The sequence below is a fragment of the Gracilinanus agilis genome, chromosome 1 (genome assembly GCF_016433145.1).
Source record: "Gracilinanus agilis isolate LMUSP501 chromosome 1, AgileGrace, whole genome shotgun sequence".
NCBI lineage: Eukaryota > Metazoa > Chordata > Mammalia > Didelphimorphia > Didelphidae > Gracilinanus > Gracilinanus agilis.
This window is the reverse complement of record NC_058130.1, coordinates 90,975,465-90,995,849: the sequence shown is the minus strand read 5'-3', so window position 1 is coordinate 90,995,849 and position 20,385 is coordinate 90,975,465. Positions and strand designations below refer to the sequence as shown.

Below are 20,385 nucleotides of genomic sequence, written 5' to 3'. Positions count from 1 at the left end.
TATATATATATATATATATATATATATATATATATATACACACACGTATATACACGTATATATACGTATATATACACATATAGATAGATTTTTTACATTTGTTCCTTTTATATTTTGTGCATCTAGTCTGTTGAGTGTTTTTGGATATTGATTCAATTAACCTGTTAGTTATACCTTCCAGCTTTATATCATCTCCAAATTTGAAAAACATATTTTTAAGTCACTGATAAAAAAGGTATTGATAACATAAGGCCAAGTGCAGATCCCTGGAGAATTCTACTAGAAACTTCTTTCCATATTGATATTGATTCAGTCATGATTACATTTTTGATCTGGCCTTTTAAACCAATTTGCCTAATTGTTCTGGTGCCTAGTACCTATATAGTATCTAAGAATAATGACATGAAGTTGTTTTTTTAAACTCTTACTTTCCACCTTAGAATCAATACTGTGTATTGGTTCCAAAGCAGAAGAGTGTTAAGGGCTAGGCAATGGGGGTTAAGTGACTTGTCCAGGGTCACACAGCTAGGAATGTCTGAGGCCAGATTTGAACCCAGGACCTCCCATCTCTGAGCCTGACTCTCAATTCACTGAGCCACCCAGATGCCCCTGGCATGAAAGATTTTTGTCAAATATTTTGCTAAAGTCTAGGTATTGATAGCATTCCTCTCATCTGCCAGTCTAGTAACCTTGTCACCAAAGGAAATGAGTTTTGTTGGATATGACTTAAAAAAAAAACACAACTTTTTAAAAATTACTTTTGCTTTTTATACTATAATCCCAAGAAAAATTGCTTCTGACAGTATATATAACATTCTGTTCCTGTAGCCCTCTCACTCTTCCAAAAGGAGGAAAATGGTTCATTTGGTCTCTGGGACCAAGGTTGGCCTGTTGAACCCATCTGCCTTGTGGTGTTGCCTTTATTTACATTATTTTAGTCATTGTGTCTGTGGTACTCTTGGTTTTGCTTATTTAACATATATTTGTATTTCTCTGAATTCCTCATTTATTCTTTCTTCGAATACAATATTATTACATTATACTGTGCATACCACTAATTATTCAGCTCCCTGTCAACAGGTACCCACTTTGGTTCTAGGTTTTGCAACCATAAAAAGGCTGATTTGAACTTCTTTGTCTTCCTTGGGGTATGTGCTTGGGAATGTTCTGTAAGGTTTCAGCCTGCTATGGTTGTTATATTAGTTGGCTCTGCCTACCTGATTTCCTTTGTTGTAAGGGAGGAGTTAGTGTTGAAGATATATTGGGAAAATGACTAGGATATTTTTAAAAATCAATGAAAAATTTTTAAAAGAAAAATTATCCTGCTTAACAGTTTTGAATCATCTCCTTCCAGTCTCTTCTACTTAAAAAAATTATATGACCTTTTCTACTTAGGCCATATATCTAATTGGTACTTATGTGTATAATGTAAGATTCTAGGCTAAACAGTTGTTTAAATGAAGCCATGCTGGCATTTTATGATTCTTCTTCCTTTAAACTTTAAAAAAAGTTTTCTTTTTTATTATGAACATAGTAATCAATAACAAACATTTTAACACACAGAGAACAAAAAGGAGGATTTAGTAAACACTGAGCTATTATGTTTAGTTGCTTCTGGGTCTTGTCTAATCTGAACCATTGATCAATTTTCCCATTTTTTACCAAATGATTTTAATGATTATTACTTTTATGGTATTCACTAACCACCTCTTTTAGAATTTTGCCAGGATTCAAATAAAAGCTCACTGACCTTTAATTTGTAGACTTTAGCTCATTTCCCTTTAAAAAAAAAAAGACAGCCTTTGCCCTTTTAAAGTTATCTAGCACTTTTCCCATTCTCCTTGATCTTTCAGAGCTCACTGATACTGGTTTAATATTCACAACTTAACTTTTATGTTTTTTACTTCTAGTATCTTGGGATATAGTTCTTTTGGGGCCCAGTGACTTGAACTAATCTAGGGTGATTATACTATATCTTTGTGTTTGTTCTCTTGTTACGTATTCTTCTAAAACCTTCTGCATCTATCTTTAACAAACATAAGTTTATTGACAAGTTCCTTGTGCAACCATATTGGTTTCTTTAGGAATTATTTCTCTTCATGCCTTTAGATTTTCAGTTTTGAGAGCTTCCTATCCTGCCTTGGCAGGTTTTTTCTCTATGATCTTAACTCACAGGATCTTTCCCATCCTTTTCCTGAACCCTCTGAAACATCCTCAAGGGTATATGTTAGACAAATTCTGGCATTCATAAGAATATCAATTTAGAATTGGGATTTAAAGGTCATCTAGTCCAACCTCTCATTTCATAGATGAGGAAAGTTAAGAGGTTAAGTGACTTCCCCAAAGCTACCCAGGCAGGAAATGGCAGAGGTAGGATTAAGTGACTTTCCCATAATTCTGCATTCAGCACTCAAAGTTCACTGCACCTTCCATTGTGCCATACTTCATTCTCTGAGAGATCTACATCTTGAAGACATCTCATTCTGTCCAATCCCTCCTCTTACATAATTTGGTTACATGACTCATTTGAGGTAATACAGATAGGTTAAGTGCCAGAATTCCGATTGGAACTTGGGACCTATGACTCCAAGTTCACACTACCTTTCCTTTCTGTCCTTTCATTCAGTAAGCACTGACATCCTGGCTCTGAGGGTTCCCACATAAAAATGAAGCTGTGTGGCCCTCCAGGAACTTATATTCTACTTGGGGAAAATAATTCATTAGTAAATATAAAAGATATACAGAATACACAATAATATGCAAAATACACAAAAATATACAAAATACAAAATAATTGGGAGGTGTTGGGAGAGAGTTATTAACAAATGAAGGAATTAGAAAGGACTTAGCAGAGGAGGTGACACTTATGTATCTTTTTTAAAAGGGAGAGAATTCAGGACAAATACATGGAAGTGGGAGATGGACAATTTTTTTTATTGATTTGGCTAGTCCAGAGAATGTGTGAAGGGCAAAATGGAAGGGGAGAGGGGAGGGAATACATATTTATATAGCATCTACTATGTACCAGGCACTGTGCTAAGCACTTTACAGATATTTCATTTGATCCTCAAAACAGCCCTTCAAGGTAGCTGCAGTTATCCCCATTTTAGAAGTAAGGAAACCAAAGCAACATGACTTGACCAGAGTCATACAGCAAGTAAATGTCTGAGTCCAGATTTGAACTTGGGTTTTCTTGACTCCAGACCCAGCATTCTACCCACCAATATCTAGCTGCCTTAGGAGAGTAGTGTGAAATAATTAAGAAAAGAAAGGGTAGGAGCCAGATTTTGAAGGATTTAAAATGTCAAACAGGAGAATTTGTGTTTATTCTAGAGGCAAACAGGAACTCCACAAAGCCTCTTGAGAAGAATGGTAAGATGGTCAGCCTTGTGCTTTGGGTATATAAGTTTAGAAACCATGTGGAGTATAGACAGGGAGGGAAGAAGCTTGGAAACAACACAAATCTGGCTCCTATTTCAGCAGTCTCTGGGCAAGAGGTGATGATGAAGGCCTGGAGGAGATTAGTGGTCACCATTTTGAGTGTGGAGAAGGGGATGGAGGGGAGAAATCATGTTGAGAATCAACCAAAGTTGGCAGCTGATTGGATTTGAGGGTTGAGAGAGAGTGAAGAGTCAATAATCACTTTATGGTGGAACATATGTGACTGTAGGGATGGCAGGTCTTGTCCATTTGTGGAAAAGTCCTACTTTTTTGAGGCAGCAGAATCCCCAGTGATTCAGCTTCCATGTCCTAGAACTGCAGAACTGGTGGCTGCAGATCCTGGAACTATTTGTGACTTTTCTTTTTTAACTTTCTAATGTATTTAACCTTAATATCTTTAATAGTGAGTATTGTAGCCATGTTGATGTCTTATCCCACTTCTAATCTGATGTGCTTCTGTAAAGCAGATCTTACACACAGAAAATACTGAAGAAATGTTTGTTGTTTTGGGGAGGAGGAGTGAACTCTCATGTTTTCATTGTTTTGTTTTTCTACTCAGGAGGGCGTTGGGGACACACCTGACTCTTATGCTTATGATGGTAATAGAGTGCGTAAGTGGAATGTGACCACAACTAATTATGGCAAAGTGAGTATTCCCCTGGAAGTTGAGGAAAGTAGGTCCTGCTATGGGTCTGCCATACTCCTTTGGAGAAGAAGTATCCCACCTTGACTTCTGGGCTTAAACAAATGGCTTTAGCTCCCACCTTCCACCTTGCCCCTCAAATGTTTTTGAGTCAGCCACTCATTTGTCTACTGCATCCTTCTTCCTCCCTATAACTCCCCATCTCTTCTGTCCTGAGATTTCAGCATATGCCATAGAAGACAAGTTGGGGGAACTGGTGCATTGCTGCTCTTGGGCCTCAGAGGGCAGAGAATTGATTCTAGGCAAGGAAGTAGCTCTTATTTATGGTGTCGGGAGTTCCCCCAGTTCCTTGGCTTTGTATCAGCCTTTCTTTGGACCTAGGGCATGCTTATTGATAGACTTATCCTGAGCATAGGCCTAGAAAGCATCAGAACCCTTCCCTGTTATGGAACTCAGGGCTCTAATGAAGGGTTAGGGAAAACTGTTTTTCATTGACTATCCAGCCTGGCTTGCCCTATTGTTTCAAATAGGCTATATTTTTGTGAGCCTCTGAAATGTGACTTTCTAACCAATGATCTCTTCCTTCTCTGGACAGTCCTGGGCAGCTGGAGACATTGTGAGTTGTCTGATTGACCTGGATGAGGGAATCATCTCTTTTTGTCTGTAAGTCTTTTTGCATCTTAAACTTTTGGCTTAGAGCCTGTACTTTTCTCCACCTGAAGCTAAGATTCCTGCCTGGATAGAAGTGGGGGAGATGCTGGGCTCCTTGCCATGTCAGACTGTTGAACTGTGCTTCTAGCAGGCTAAAGAAGTTCCTTCTGAATCTAAGGTTTTAGTGATTTTTATTATTTTATTCTATTTAAAAACCCTTACCTTCCGTCTTAGAATCAATACTGTGTCAATATTGGTTCCAAGGCAGAAGAGCAGTAAGGACTGGACAATGGGGATTAAGTGACTTGCCCAGAGTCACACAGGTAGGAAGTGTCTGAGGCCAGATTTGAGATCTCTTGTCCCTAGGCCTGGCTCTCAATCCACTGAGCCACCCAGCTGCCCCCGGTTTTTATTATTTTAATAGTTTTAATGGTTTTATGATTTTTATGCTTGATCATTCCTGTAGAGGTGAGATAAGGCCCCTGTAGACCTGAGAGTCCATAGACTCCCATTTTCCTTTGGAGCAATAGAACCACTGGATTTTGCTTGTAAGATTCCTGATTATCACAGGCTGAGCAAGGTCAGTGAGATTTTTACTGAGCTATAATGGAATACATGGGAGTCTCTCCTAAAACTTTCTTGGGTATTCTAAGCAATTGGAAGGCACTATTGAGCCATGAGTTTGTACTATTTTACTGATAATTCCTTAGCCTGATAATAAGTAAGATTGGTTAGCATTAGTTTCACTGACTCTTAACTTTACTCTTAGGAATAGCCTGAATGAACTTTGGGAGGAGCAGGACAGGGTGGGCCATAGATCCTAAAGAAAAGAGGGTAGTTAGCCCATATTGGGTATGTGGAAGTTTGACCTCTGCCCTTTTTAACACAGAGTTGCCTGCAGCAGTGTTGTTTGCTGCCCTGACCTTTTGGCTCATGAGTACCCAACATCTTGTACCTTTGATTTGCTGAGAAGTACTTTTCCACTAATACCCCCCAGGCCCATGACTTTGTGTTGTTCACTCATCCATGTATGCTTCTGTTCATTTACTCATTCATAGACAGTCATTTCTGGGGTACTTAACACAGGCAAGGCTTTGTGCCAACTGTTGGTAATAAGAGCTCATGTATCTATGACATTTTCAGCTTTACAGACCTCTTCACAATGCTCCTATGAGATAGTAGGTAAATTTGTAAAATGAGGAAACCGAGTCTCAGAAGTTTAACTGTCAGAGCCAAAGTGAGAGCCCAGGTTTGAGGACTCTAAGACAAGTGCTCTTCCTACCACACCACAATTCATTTCTTTAACTCATAAGCTTCAAAGAAATGTTTGTTGAACATGAGATATAGACTCAAAACCTTGAGAGAGATTACATCATGCTTTATTGAGAGGCAAATAGCTGTCCTTCTAGTATCTGTTTTCCCATTTATGATTTAGTCAGAGGTTCTCAGGTATAATCCTACATTTTTCAGGGCCCCTGGTATCTCTGTGATTATCCCATCTTGTCCAGCCTTCCACCTTTTTCTTTTTGCTTTCTTCTAAATGGGTACAATCTGCCCAGTGGGGTTGTCTATTTCACACTTGCAATTGCTTCTGTTCTCTAAGATCATTGTGAGTAGGAACTGTGTCTTATTTAAATTTTGTGTCTCCCCTGATAACTAATCTAGTGCTCCACATACAGTAGATACTTTAAAAATGCTTGTTTTTGTTGTTCTGCCCCAGGAATGGTGTCTCTCTGGGAACTGCTTTTGACAACATCACCAGGGGCTCTGGAATGGCCTATTTTCCAGCTATCAGCCTCTCTTTCAAAGAGTCTGTTGCATTCAACTTTGGCAGCCGGCCATTGCGATATCCTTTAAAACAAACAAAAAGTCACAGCAGCAAATTAGGGCCCCTCCAGCCACAACCTTGAGTTGCTTGTTGTTGCAAAAGGTTTGAAGCTCTTAAGATTATCTGCTGAACATCTGGACCCAACCAAGACTTCCAGTCCCAGTTCATTTCCTGGCTTGGCTAGAGGAGGGTTTGGGGTCCTCTTCTTTCAACCTTGTGTACAGAATGGTGTTTCCCACTTAACTCCCTGCCACATATCCGATGGAGGATTACCGACCCTTACAAGATGCCCCTACTACTGACTTGGTCAAGGCTCATAAACTTCTTGGCTATCTGAAGAATGTCTTAAACTTGGGGTTGGACCCAGCGGTGAGTCTTTGGACCAGGGATGGGATGATCTTTCTTTCTATGAAGCATTTAGCTCAAGAAAGCCAGATTTGTTTTCAAGTAAGGGATTAGACTAAGAAGAGATAAAAGGATGAGGGCTAAGGGTCCATCTTTTTGACTTCCACTTTACAAGCTGCCCTCCTTGCAGGAAGGGAAGCTGGTGGAGAGGGAAAGTTCGACGTGGCAGCTTCGGGGAGAACCCACAGTGCTGATCACCATGGCACACATCTTCAACCACTTTGCTCCACTCATGGTGAGTGCCACAAGCTTTCAGGCCTTTCCCTCTTTTGCTGGTGGTCCCTGCAACCTGAGCTTGACCTGGCTGCACACTCAGTTTGAGATAGGTGTGGAGAGGGAATTTCTTCTCAAGAAGTATTGAAACCTCTTTCTATCTCATTTCTTTCTATAGACCAGTGATGGGCAAAATTTTTTTAAAGAGGGGGCCAAAGGAAAGGAAATACTCATCTGTCAGTCTGTTTCTAAGGCAACTCTTTGGAAGTTTCATTGTATTGTATCCTACTCATTGGTATTCGTCAGATTAGGAATAATATGGCGCAGCTGGATAGAACATTTCAGGGGGCCTCATCTGGCCTGTGGGCTGTAGTTTCCCCATCACTGCTATAGAATATAAGCTCCTTGAGGACCAGGACTGTTTTGTTTTGTCTTGGTATCCCTGGACCCAACATCATAAATGTTGTTTAAGAAGCATTGAATCGAATTGTTAGACAAGTATATTTTAGTCCTTCCATTTTTTGTAGGGTTATAAAATCATAGATTGTAGGATCATATCTTTAGAGCCAGAAGGGACTTAAGAGGCCTTGTAGTCCAGCCCTTTTGTTTTACAGTTGAGGGAGGACAAGTGACTTACTCAGGGTAACATAGATAGTAGGCATAAAAGGCAAGTGTTCAACCCATATCCCCTGACTTCATAGTTAGCACTCTCTCCACTTTGCTGGGCTTCTTCTTTTTCTGTTCCTCCTTCATTTACTGCAGAAAGTAGTTTATGTCATCACATTACAGACTGGTGGTGGGTGAGGCTGTGGTCAGGTCTCCACAGGCATGACTATCACTCCTCTGCTCAGTCGCTTCTAGTGATTCCTTATTACTCCAGGATAAGACATAAACTCCTCTGGCTTTGATTGCCCTTCATGACCCCTCAACTATTTTTTCCAGGTTTGTTATACGTTGCTCACCTTAGCACATTTTATAATCTAGCTAAACTAGCCTTCTTGTTATTCTTCATACACAACACTATGTCACATTTCCCTACCTTTTCACAAATTGTCCTGTATGCCTAAGAGGTGTTTTTTCCTCTTTTTTTTGCCTTGAAGAATCCCTAGTTTCCTTTGATGCTTAGCTTGTGAACCTCCTAGAGAAAACCTCTACTGATTCTCCCAATTTTGCCTTTTATTTTATGTATACTTATATGTACATACACATACATGTTGTCTCCCTATGGCACATATATCAGGGACATAGTAGATATTTAATAAAATGTTTTTTGACCAATTTATTTTCAGCAAAACAAATCTTTCTAAATCAGCTATTAGTATATGCAGTACCATAACCATAATCTCTCATCTCTTCAGAGAAAGAGAAGAGGTGCATTAATTCAGGCCATCTTCAGAAATAAGCTTGATAATTATCATAATACAACATCATGTTACTTTTTTTCCCTTCTCATTTACATTGTTGTTATTGTTATATATTTTGTGTTCTTTTGATTTTGCTTATTTCATCATTTATCAATACATATTAACAAATATTTATTAAGGCCCTGAGCTAGACATTCACTTTCTCCACCAAAGTCCCACCCTGATACCTATCTCATCATGGGGGTGACTCCCAAGTTTTCAAAATTTATGCCAGACTGGTCGGTCCTGACAAACTATAAGACCTTCATATATATGAGACAGGTGATGTCCTGCTTATTATCTGAGGATCAGTCCAGCAAAATTTGTAGACTCCTCACCAAAGGGTTAACCACTAGGTGATGGATTTGTTTTTGGAGGAGGAAAGGCTACAGCAACTTAATTTATTTTCATTAAAAAAAATCTTTACCTTTCAATTTAGAATCAATTCTGTGTTTTTGTTACAAGGCAGAAGAATGGTAAGGACTCAGCAGTGAGAGTTAAATAACTCACTCAGGGTCATACAGTTGGGAAGTGTCTGAGGCCAGATTTGAACCTAAGATCCCATCTTTAGGCCTGGATCTCAATCCACTGAACCACCTAGCTGCCCCCTACAGCAACTTATAAAACTATCTGTTGAAGTGTGAAGGGTTGTGCTTTGTATTGGTAGGATAGTATTCCCATCAGTAAAAAAACAAATATTTTGAAATGTGAATAGGATGAACACACTTATGAAATGGAAGGAGACAGCAGGATGAACTAGAAACAAAAATCTAGCAACGTGTTGCTTACAAGAGACAAACTTTAAACAGAAAGAGAAACACAAAATTAAAATAAGGGACTGGAGCTGAATCTCTTGTGCTTCAGCTGAAGTAAAAAAGGTAGGAGTAGCAATCACAATCTCAGACAAAGGAAAAGCAAAAATAGATGTAATTAAAAGAGATAATCAGGGAAATTACATTTTGCTAAAAGTGATCATAGATAATGAAGTAAAATAAAAAATTTTATCGTAAATTTCTCTAATAATGGCTTCCTTTCTCAAATACATAGGGAACTGAATCAAATTTATAAAAATAAGAACCATTTCCCTAATTGATAATAAAAAAGGATATGAACAAGCAGTTTTCAGAAGAAGAAATCAAAGCTGTTATTGGTTAGAGAAATGCAAATTAAAATAACTGATATATCACTTCACACCTATCAGATTGGTTAATTGGACAGATAAGGAAAATGACAAATGCTATAGGGAATGTGGAGAAATTGGGACACTAATACAGTATTGATGGACTGATTTAACCATTCTGGAGAAAAATTTGAAATGGTGCCCAAAGGACTATGAAACTATGCATACATATCCTTTTTTTTTTTTTTACACCCTTGTACTTCGGTGTATTGTCTCATAGGTGGAAGATTGGTAAGGGTGGGCAATGGGGGTCAAGTGACTTGCCCAGGGTCACACAGCTGGGAAGTGGCTGAGGCCGGGTTTGAACCTAGGACCTCCTGTCTCTAGGTCTGGCTCTCACTCCACTGAGCTACCCAGCTGCCCCTATACATATCCTTTTATTCAGCAGTATCATTCCCAGATTTGTATCCTCAAGAGATCAAAGAAAAAGGATATATAAGTTAAAAAACAATTTATAAAAGCTCTTCTTATGGTGGGAAGGATTTGGAAATTGAGAGATGCCCTTCAGTTGGGTAATACACGAGTTGTGATATATTTCAAGAGTGAGAACTGATGAATTCTTGCATGCAAAATAAAGTATAATTTTCTCACTTTATTTTTCTTGCTTCTTTTGTGATATAGCTAATATGGAAATGTTTTGCAAAAGTTGACACCATTATTGTTTGTCTTCTCAGCTAGTGGGGGAGGGGCCAGAGAGAATTTGGAAATCAAGATAAAAAAATGTTAAAATGAATTAATATTTTTAAAAGAAAAATGGACTAAATTATGTCCATTGACAAAAAAAAATCTTTGGAAATAACTTAATATTTTTGTTGTTTTTCCAACTAGATTTTTAAGTTGTTAGAGACTGTTTCTTATATTTCTTTTTATTTTCTTAAGTTCCTGACATAGGGTTGAGTACATTCTAGGCACTTCAATAAATGTCTGACTCTGTGGCAAATAGGAGCCTGTTATTCAGAAATATAAGAAGCCATCTCCTTGAGGCATAATTGCAGCTGGGATCTCAGTATTCGGTTTATATCAACCTCCTCTTCCCTGTTATGTGTAGTGCAAAGTATACCTGGTGGAAGATGTTCTCATGAAATTTCTATTAGACATCTTGGAGAAAAATGGGCCAGTGGAGTCTTTCCCACTCATCCAGCAGCTCCTGGATCTTATGTGGCTTCTCATGGAGGTGAGTTATAACATTATAGAATGTTAGAGCTGGAAAGGGACCTTAGAGATAGCTAAGTCTAATCCATTCATTCAGTAGAGAAGAAAACAGAGGTATTAAAGAGGGGAAGGACCTTTCTTCCCAGGTCACACAGGAAGTGGCAGAACCAGGTCTTCTGAGGTTTTCGATTCTACACTCTCACTACCCCCCCACTTCTCTCCAAGGCCCATATTTTCCATGAGGTCTTTTCAAACTTCTTCATCTCGCTCTTTACAACCCTTAACCAGGGAACAAGCAGGAGAGAAATTATTATTATGAATGGGAAAACTAAGGCCTCTCCAAGGACATAGCATAATTGAGAAAATACCTTAGTCCTTACTCCTGCTAGAGAATTAGCCAGATTTTCCCACAGTGAAAGTTGAAGATTTTGACATGAGGAATAGGGCTCTAAAGGGAAAGGGTACCAATTTGCAGAAGGGCAAGATAATTCCATATAAATGCAGGTTGGAAAATGATAACATGTTCACAAATGTACTTAACCAAAAAATATTTTAGCCAGAATGTGCAGAAACCATTAGACTCTGTAGAGTCCTCCTTTCCAGCTCTTTTTGGTGTGGTCTTTAACCCAAGCTGAAGGGGCTGAATTTGGAAAGTCTGAATATCCCATCAATGGATATGACTATCCTTTGACCATGAGCCTCCAGTCTGTGTGTATCAGTGGTGGTGGCAGTGGTAAAAATAAGACAATTCTTCCAGAACCTTTCATTATGATCATGGTCCTGGCCGGCCAGTGGACAGATAGTCAGCAATAGCTGGGTTTGTCAGGTTTTGGGTCATCACTTAAGTTCCTCTATGCTTCCCTGGGCTCCACCTTGGGTTTTTCTCTCCCCTCAGGATTATGAGGTACAGGAGTGCCTCAAGCAGCTGATGATGTCCTTGCTCCGAGCCTACAGGTTCTCTCCCATCATTCCAGACCTGAGCTTACAGGTGAGTGGGCTCAGAAGCTGGCCCTGAGGCCCAATGATTTCCTGATGTTTCTTAGGAATAAACCAGGTTTTTGTCTAGGCTAGTGCCAGGTCTACGGGGATGCAGAGATGGATAGCATTGAGTATTTTTCTTTTAAATGCTTACCTTCTTCTTAGTATCAGTTCTAGGATAGAAGGAGCAGCAAAAGCTAGGTAGTTGGGGTTAAGTGACTTCCCCAAGGTCACACAGATAGGAAGTGTTTGAGTTTGGGTATGAACCAGGTCCTCCTCATTCTAAGCCTGGCATTACCTAGCTAACCTGGCATTGAGTGTTGATATCTATAGTCTGGGTTATCATTCCCTCCAAATTTGAGTCCTGAATTGCTTTCCTTAATGATCTCTACTGCCTTTTTCTTCACCCTACTAGCCAGACTTAACAATAATAACAACAATAAAAATGATGATGACATTCATAATATGTGCCAGGCACTGTGCCAAATACTTTACAATTATTATCTCATTTGATCCTCACAACAACCTTGGGAAGCAGAAGCTATTTTTACCTAGATTTTACTTAGACCTGTATTATTACCTAGATTTTACAGATAAGGAAACTGAGAGAGACAGATTTTAAAGTGACATAGCCCATAAGTGTCTGAGGCCAGATTTGAACTTAGGTCTTCCTGACTCCAGACCTGGTTCTTTATCTACTTTACCACCTAGCTGCCCCTAATTTTATATATTTAATTTTCTCTTCATTTCTAGATGCACTATCTTCGGCTTACCATTGCCATCCTGAAGCATGAGAAGTCCAGGAAGTTTCTACTTAACAATGTCCTGTATCCTTGGTTTTTTACTCACTCTCATTAGATTCCTTGAGTATAAACAGTAGGAACCACCTGAGTTAAAGCCATAAGCTGGGTTCAAACCCTCAAGAAGCAACCTCCTTCTCTAGGTGCAGGGTTGGAAATTTGTGTTTGGATGGAAAAAAGGGACACAGAAGGTCAGGCTGGGTTCCTAATTGTTTTCCAAGTATTTAATGCCATCCTTAAAACAGGAGAGAATGAGGAGTTGCCTGGAATAACAGAGAGTGTTACAACTAGCAGGAACCTTAGGGCATAAATCATAGAATGTCAGTGGACTAGATGTTCTCTGGTTCACCTTCTTGTTTTGCTATGGATTTTATTTATTTTTATTTTTTGGCTTAAAAAACTGGCCAGTTTCATTTTGGATTTGGAGAATTATACTTTATTTCCTCTTTTGAGTCCCCCCGCCCTTACTGTGCATTTAGGTTACATACTGCCCCATTTAACATTGTTTAGGAGTGTGTATGAGAGAATTTTTTTTATCTTTTTCAATTTTATCTATTTCTTTTTCTTTCTTTTTTTTAATCATTTATTAATATTCATTTTTAACATGGTTACATGATTCAAACTCCTACTTTCCCCTTTACCCCCCGCTGTCCCCCCACCCATAGCCGACGCTCATTTCCACTGGTTTTAACATGTGTCCTTGTTCAAGACCTATTTCCAAATTGTTGATATTTGCATTGGTGTGGTAGTTTCGAGTCCACATCCCCAATCATGTCCACCTCATCCCATGTGTTCAAGCATTTGTTTTTCTTATATGTTTCCTCTCCTGTAGTCCTTCCTCTGAATGTGGGTAGTGTTCTTTACCATAAATCCCTCAGAGTTCTTTTTCTTTTTTAAAAATTTTTCATTTAAAAATATTTTCCCATGTTTATATATTTCATTTTCTTTCTCTCCCCTCTTCCCTACCCCTTCCTGGTTCCAATAAGCCCTTCCACTGGGTTATACAAATGTTATCACTTATATCTTTGTCCATATTATTAATTTTTTGCAATAGAACAGTCACTTAAAACCAAAATCTCAAATCATATATCCATTTAAACAAATGATGTCATTTGTTTTTTATTCTGTGTTTCTACTCCCACAATTTCTTCTCTCGATGTAGATAGCATTCTTTCTCAAAAGTCCCTTGGGATTGTCTTGTATTAGCAAAGTCCATCACATTAGATCATTCCACATTCACTTTTTGTGTACAATGTTCTTTTGTTTCTACTCAATTCATTCTGCATCAGTTCCTAGAGGTTCTTCCAGTTCATATAGAAACCCTCTAGTTCATCATTTCTTACAGCACAGTAGCAGTCCCTCACTATCATATACCAAAATTTTGTTCAGCCATTCCCCAATCGAGGGACACCTCCTATGAGAGAATTTTCTTGTGCCAATAAGCAAAATTAAAATAATATGTTACTGAACCACTTTGTTCTATGAAGTATCTCCCAATCATTTCCAGTAGAAAGAAATACAAAAGAATGCAGAATAGTTAAACACTAAATTTTATATGATATAGACATTTTTCTAAAAGAACTTGTGGAGTGTGGTGAGGAGGCAGCTGCAGTCAGGTGACTTTCTGAATCTGTGCCCTTTATCCTTATTTATTAGAACGTAGGGACCAACTTTCAGAATCAATCATAAAATTCTCAGTCAAGTGTGAATTGTTATACTGGATCCAGTTGGGGAAGAATGGAGGAAGGAAGTGCTTTATTCACCTTTTGTTTCCTTGTTTTTCTTCTGGGCATTTTATTTTCTTGTGTTCAGTTTGAACAGGAGGAAGAAATACTTGGGAAATTGAGGCTCTTTCTCTTACCTTCCCTTGTCAACCTGTCAGCTGTGGTTTTGCATACAGGGACTCAGGAGTTTCCTGATGTCAGTACACATGTGTTCATTTTTTTGTTCATTCATTCAACAAATATTTATGAAGTTCCTTACTGTGTATAGATGATAGGTGCTGAGGGAAATGAAAAATTTAGATGAGGTATGGTTCTTGCTATCATGGAGTTTGTCACTGCATAAAAGGATAAGACAGTGTTTCAGGGTGACTTCATTAGAAAAGTTCAGAACAAAGTGTTACCAGAAGTCAGAATCTGCTCTCTGCCATACTAGGTGGCTGCCTGCAAAGCTCTGGATCTCAGGCAGGTCAATGGGATTCTCGAGGATGGGCCCTCACGTGGTTGCTCTATTTCTTTTGTCCATAGTCAGTCTCCAGTCTTTCTGCTTAGCCTCTGCCAGGGCCTCCACCAGCCTCTGACAAAACACAAGAAAACACACATGTCATTGAGAAACCCAAGGAAACTGAACAACCTTCAGACAACATCTCTGTTTGGTTGCTTTGCATTTAAACAGTGGATTAGCTCAAAGGGCTACTGCAGTGGGAGAGAACATTAGTGTCATTGGTGCACTGACTTTGGGTTGTACTCTCCTGGATGACTCTGCTCCCCTCCACCTTCCTAATCTCTGCTTATCAGGCAGATTGCTAGTTGTAATGGATGGTTTCATTGGCACTGTGGAAAGAAATTAAGACTGGAAAATGAGATGTTGATTGGTGGAGCAGAAGAGGGCAATAGAGTATAAATGGAAAGACTCAAGAGATAAAAGTTAGAGTCAGGTCTGGTCCGATCCTGAAGTGCTTTAGAAAAGCATTCCTTGAATGTGAGTTTATTATTATTTGGACAAATCTCTTAACACATACGGTACCATCAGTGAAATTCTTTTTTATTTTTTAGAATATTTTTCCATGGTTACATGATTCATGTTCTTTCCTTCTCCCCCAAACACTCCCACCCCCCATAGCCGGTGCACAATTCCACTGGGTTTTACATGTATTGTTGATCAAGATCTATTTCCCTATTATCGATAGTTGCACTAGGGTGATCGTTTAGCATCTCCAATAATATTCTCATCGACCCATGTATTCAAGCAGTTGTTTTTCTACTGTGTTCCTACTCCCACAGTTCTTTCTCTGGATGGGGATAGTGTTCTTTCTCATGAATCCCTCAGAGTTATCCTGGGTCATTGCATGCTACTAGTAGAGAAGTCCATTACATTCAATTGTGCCACAGTGTATCAGTCTCTGTGTACAATGGTCTCCTGGTTCTGCTGCTTTCACTCTGCATCAATTCATGGAGGTCATTCCAGTTCACATGGAGTTCCTCCAGCTCATTATTCCATCAGTGAAAATCTTGTTTCTAGACAGTCTGCAAAATGACTGAGCACTGCAAGCTTTCTTTTCTCCTACTTTGACACTATTGCTTAGAAAGGGATACTATAAAACTGACAGCCATTTTCTATTTTCCTTTGTTTCCTGGATTTCTGCTTCCTATGCTGATGGCTGGCCAGCTGTTGATGACCAGATACAATCTGTAATTGTAGTCACGTTCTTCCAGTTTAGTAGAACTCACCTTAGTTTGAAACTTCTGTGGGTATAGCTTCTAGGAACACAAGGATGCCACATGAAGGCATCCAAGGATGACCTTCGGATTACTTCTCTGACTCTGAGTTTCTTCATTTATGAAATGGGGCTGATTAATACATGCCCTACCAGTTTCCCAGGATTACTGTGAAGATGATTAGGGAGATATAATGGCTATGAAAACTTGCACAAAGGTGAGTGAAGGTTTATTTGGGGGAATGAGGAGAGTTTAGGAATGAGGAGAGTTTACAACCAAATTGTAAGCCACTCTGCTATTCTTTTCCATTTTATGGGTAAGTTCATCCCATTTACATTCATAGTTATGATTACTAATTGTATGTTTCCCTCCTTCTAATTTTCCCCATTTATCCTTCTCTCTCCCATCAGCCTTTCTTTCTTTATAGATATTTCACTTTCGATCATTGCATCCCCCATTTTGCCCTCCTCTTTGTCCTTTCCCCTTGCCCTTCTCTTATTACCCTTCCCTTCCTACTTCTCTGTAGAGTAAGGTAGGTTTCTATAGCTGGCTGAGTATGGGTGTTATTCTCACATAAATCTGATTAGGGTAAGATTCAAGCATTGCCTGCAGCTTTTCCCTATCTTCTCCACTGTATTGACTTTTATGTACCTCTTTGTGAGAGCTAGTTTACCTCTTTCTAGCTCTCCTTTTCTCTTTTCCCCATGTGTTCCTCTTTCCTATCCTTTATTTTTTTTTCTTTTTTGGATCAGTCCATCCTATTCAGTACACTCCTTTCTTTTTATGTATTCCTCCAGTAGTGATAAAGTTCTTAATTACTTTAGGTATATTTCAGTACTTTAACTACCTTAAGTATCTCAAATATCAAAGATATCTAAGGCATATCAAGTATTACCTTCCCAGGTATGAATATACTTAATTCACGTTTATTGAATCCCTTCAGTTTTCACTTTATCCTTTTAGTCTTCTCTTGAGTGTCATGTTTGCACATTGAATTTTCTTTTTAGCTCTGGTTTTTTGGTAGGAAAGTTTGGAAGTCCTCTACTTCCTTAAATATTAATTTTTTTGGGGCAGCTGGGTAGCTCAGTGGAGTGAGAGTCAGGCCTAGAGACAGGAGGTCCTAGGTTCAAACCCGGCCTCAGCCACTTCCCAGCTGTGTGACCCTGGGCAGGTCACTTGACCCCCATTGCCCACCCTTACCACTCTTCCACCTATGAGACAATACACTGAAGTACAAGGGTTTAAAAAAAATATATTAATTTTTTCCCCTCAAGAATTATGCTCAGTTTAGCTAGGTATATAATTCTTCTTGCCTTTTGGAATATCATAGTCCATGCCTTCTGGTCCTTTATTTGTAGAAGATGCTAGGTCCTTTGTAATCCTTACTGTGGGTCCATGAGATTTGGATTATTTCCTTCTGGCTCCTTGTAGTACTTTTTCCTTGGCCTGGGAGTTCTAGAATATGACTATAATAGCATTGGAATATTTTGGGGTCTCTTTCAGGAGATGATTGGTAGATTCTTTACATTTCTGTTTTTTCTTCTTTTTCAAGGATATCAGAGCAGTTTTTCCTGATGATATCTTGTAATATGGTATCTAGGCTTTCTCTCTCTCTCTCTCTCTCTCTCTCTCTCTCTCTCTCTCTCTCTTTTAACTATTATTTTTTTTTTAATTTTAAACCCTTAACTTCTATGTTTTGACTTATAGGTGGAAGAGTGGTAAGGGTAGGCAATGGGGGTCAAGTGACTTGCCCAGGGTCACACAGCTGGGAAGTGTCTGAGGCTGGATTTGAACCTAGGACCTCCCGTCTCTAGGCCTGGCTCTCAATCCACTGAGCTACCCAGCTGCCCTCTCTCTCTCATTTTAATCATGGCTTTCAAATATTCTGATGATTCATAGATTATTTATCCCGGGTCAGTTGTTTTTTTAGTAAGGTATTTGAGATTTTCTTCAGTTTCTTCATTCTTTTGATTTTGTCTTCTTATTTCCTTATATCTTATGTGTCTTATGGATTCATTAGCTTCTATTTACCCAGTTCTAATTTTTAGGTAGTTATTTTCTTCCTTGAGTTTTTATGTTTCTTTTTCCATTTGGCTAATCCTATTTAAGGAGATATTTTCTTTAGTGTTTTTTGTTTTGTTTTGTTTTTTTTTTGCTTTCATTTTCATTTGATTTATTCTAGTCTTTAGGGAATTGTTTTCTTCAGTGTATTTTGTGCCTCCATTTCCTTTTGGCCTAGTCTCATTTTTAGGGGGTTGATTTCTTCAATGAATTTTTCCCCCAGGTATTGAGTCTATCACTTCTCTTGTTATTTTATTTTTCAACTTCTATTCAAGTTCTTCCAGGGGTTCTTTTGAGGCTTGATATCTTTTCACACTTTCCTTTGAGGTTTCACATGTTTCCTTTTTGGCATTGCTGTCCTCTTATGAGTTCATATTTTGATTTTCTCTGTCACCAAAGTAACTTTTAAAGTCATGTTTTTCTTTGCTTTTGCTCATTTTTCTGGTTTTATGTGTGTGTGTGTGTGTGTAATACATATATGTGTGTGTATGTGTGTATATATATATATATTTTTTTTTCCATTTCTTTATCTATTTGTTGAAGTTCTTCTCTTTTCCTAGGGTAGAGAGAATACTGTTCCATGTTTGCAGAGTACTCTTCTCTGGTGCTTGGGGTCCCAGCTGCTTTTTTTTTTTCTGTATGTGTCTGTTGAGGGGATAGCCCTGGTGACTTGCTGTGAGAAGGTGTACAGCTGTTTTTTCCAACTAGATCCAGCTCTCTGTGCTGCCAGTTCTCCTTTTGTCTTTTGGGCTGGGCTCTGTGATTCACTGCCTCAGGAGCTCTGCAGATTTACTGCTATGGGCTGTGTAGAAGTACATTGGACTCATGCCTTACCCTGCTCTCACTACCTGTGGTGAGTGACTTAGGCTGGGTTGATCCGTGTTCTGCCACTTTGCTGCCTCAGGCTACATGGGAATGTGTTGGTCTCATGCCTGTGCTGCCTTCTCTACTCTTCCTGAGTGGCTTAGGCTGAACTGATCCCCTTTTCTGCCCCCTCTCTGCCTCAGGTGCTCTACAGATTCACTGCCTCAGACCACATGGAAGTGCATTAGTTTTGTGCCCTCTTTCCCTTTACTGCCCATGCCAAGTGACTTAGACTGGGTTTCTTTCCATTCTACTACTTCATTGCCTCTGGCTGCATAGTGATATGTTGGGCTAGTCTGATTTCTACCAGCTCCCACAAATGATGTGCCCCCTGGGTTTCTCTTCTTACCCCAGTGAGATGTGTTCCTCCTGCTTTCCTTTGTTTTGAGGCAATTTATTTCCTTTTTTTGAGTATTTTGAGGGTTCAGGCTGTAGTTTCTGATTATCCTATCAGACTATTGCCCCATAAGACTTAAAGTGGGACCTTTCTCAAGTATTTAAATAGGATCAGGGAACTCTTGATTCTGGATGACCTCTTTAAACCCAAAAGAATAAAGCTGGAATGCACAGAGTTCAGGCACTATAACAAGCTAAGAGAGAAAATTTTTTTTAATTTAAGGGAGTCCCCTGTGTCTCTAAGTACATATGATGTTTGGCCTGCTCAGAGCAGTTATGGGTGGGATGGAGGGAATGGGAGGGGCCGGTGTTGTTGGGGCTGAGCTTGGAGAGTTGCCATATACCCCACACTCAGAATACATGAGACTCTGACCTAACCCCTTAGCCATCCTCCTTACAGCTTTGATGTGCTCCGCTCTGTGGTCTTCTTCTACATCAAGAGTCCCTTGCGAGTGGAGGAGGCTGGGCTTCAGGAACTCATCCCCACCACGTGGTGGCCCAATCGCTTCAGCAAAGAGGTAGATAGTTGCCTTCCCACTGCCACTTGGCCAGAGTGAATGTGCTCCTAACTGGACAACAGAGCCTTCTGTGGCCAAATGGGGATCTTATGAGAGTATGTCACAGAAATAGCTACAGAGAGAATCCTGGCCCCCACCATGCTCTGAGCCAGCCAGACATTCTAGGGCCTAAACCTCTTCTGTCTTCTCCTAGCCAGCCAGTAGGGTTAAAAGTGAAGATTTCCCACACAGCCTCAGACCACTGTGTGAGTGTGTATGTGGGGAGGGGGAGCACTGAGAAGAGCCCATTTGCTTTAAGAGATGGGAAAGGAAGTTGTATCCTGCCCCAGTCCTCTGTCAGGGGAACTGGAAAGGAGTGGAGGAGATTTTTGGTCATAGTACCTTCAATAATTGGGGGATAGGCAGAGGGGTA

The 20,385-nt window shown here is 39.4% G+C and overlaps 1 protein-coding gene across 1 annotated transcript in view; it reads left to right on the top strand.

The window, feature by feature from the left end:
* The window catches only part of RNF123 (ring finger protein 123), a 112,376-nt gene that overhangs the window by 10,075 nt on the left and 81,916 nt on the right, over positions 1–20,385 (top strand). Inside the window, exons 7-15 of the mRNA XM_044677720.1 lie at positions 4,001–4,087; positions 4,680–4,747; positions 6,456–6,581; positions 6,818–6,932; positions 7,099–7,203; positions 10,813–10,938; positions 11,812–11,904; positions 12,648–12,721; positions 19,856–19,973. Of these exons, the coding sequence (XP_044533655.1) occupies positions 4,001–4,087; positions 4,680–4,747; positions 6,456–6,581; positions 6,818–6,932; positions 7,099–7,203; positions 10,813–10,938; positions 11,812–11,904; positions 12,648–12,721; positions 19,856–19,973 (912 nt within the window). The remainder of the gene's footprint in view (positions 1–4,000; positions 4,088–4,679; positions 4,748–6,455; positions 6,582–6,817; positions 6,933–7,098; positions 7,204–10,812; positions 10,939–11,811; positions 11,905–12,647; positions 12,722–19,855; positions 19,974–20,385) is intronic.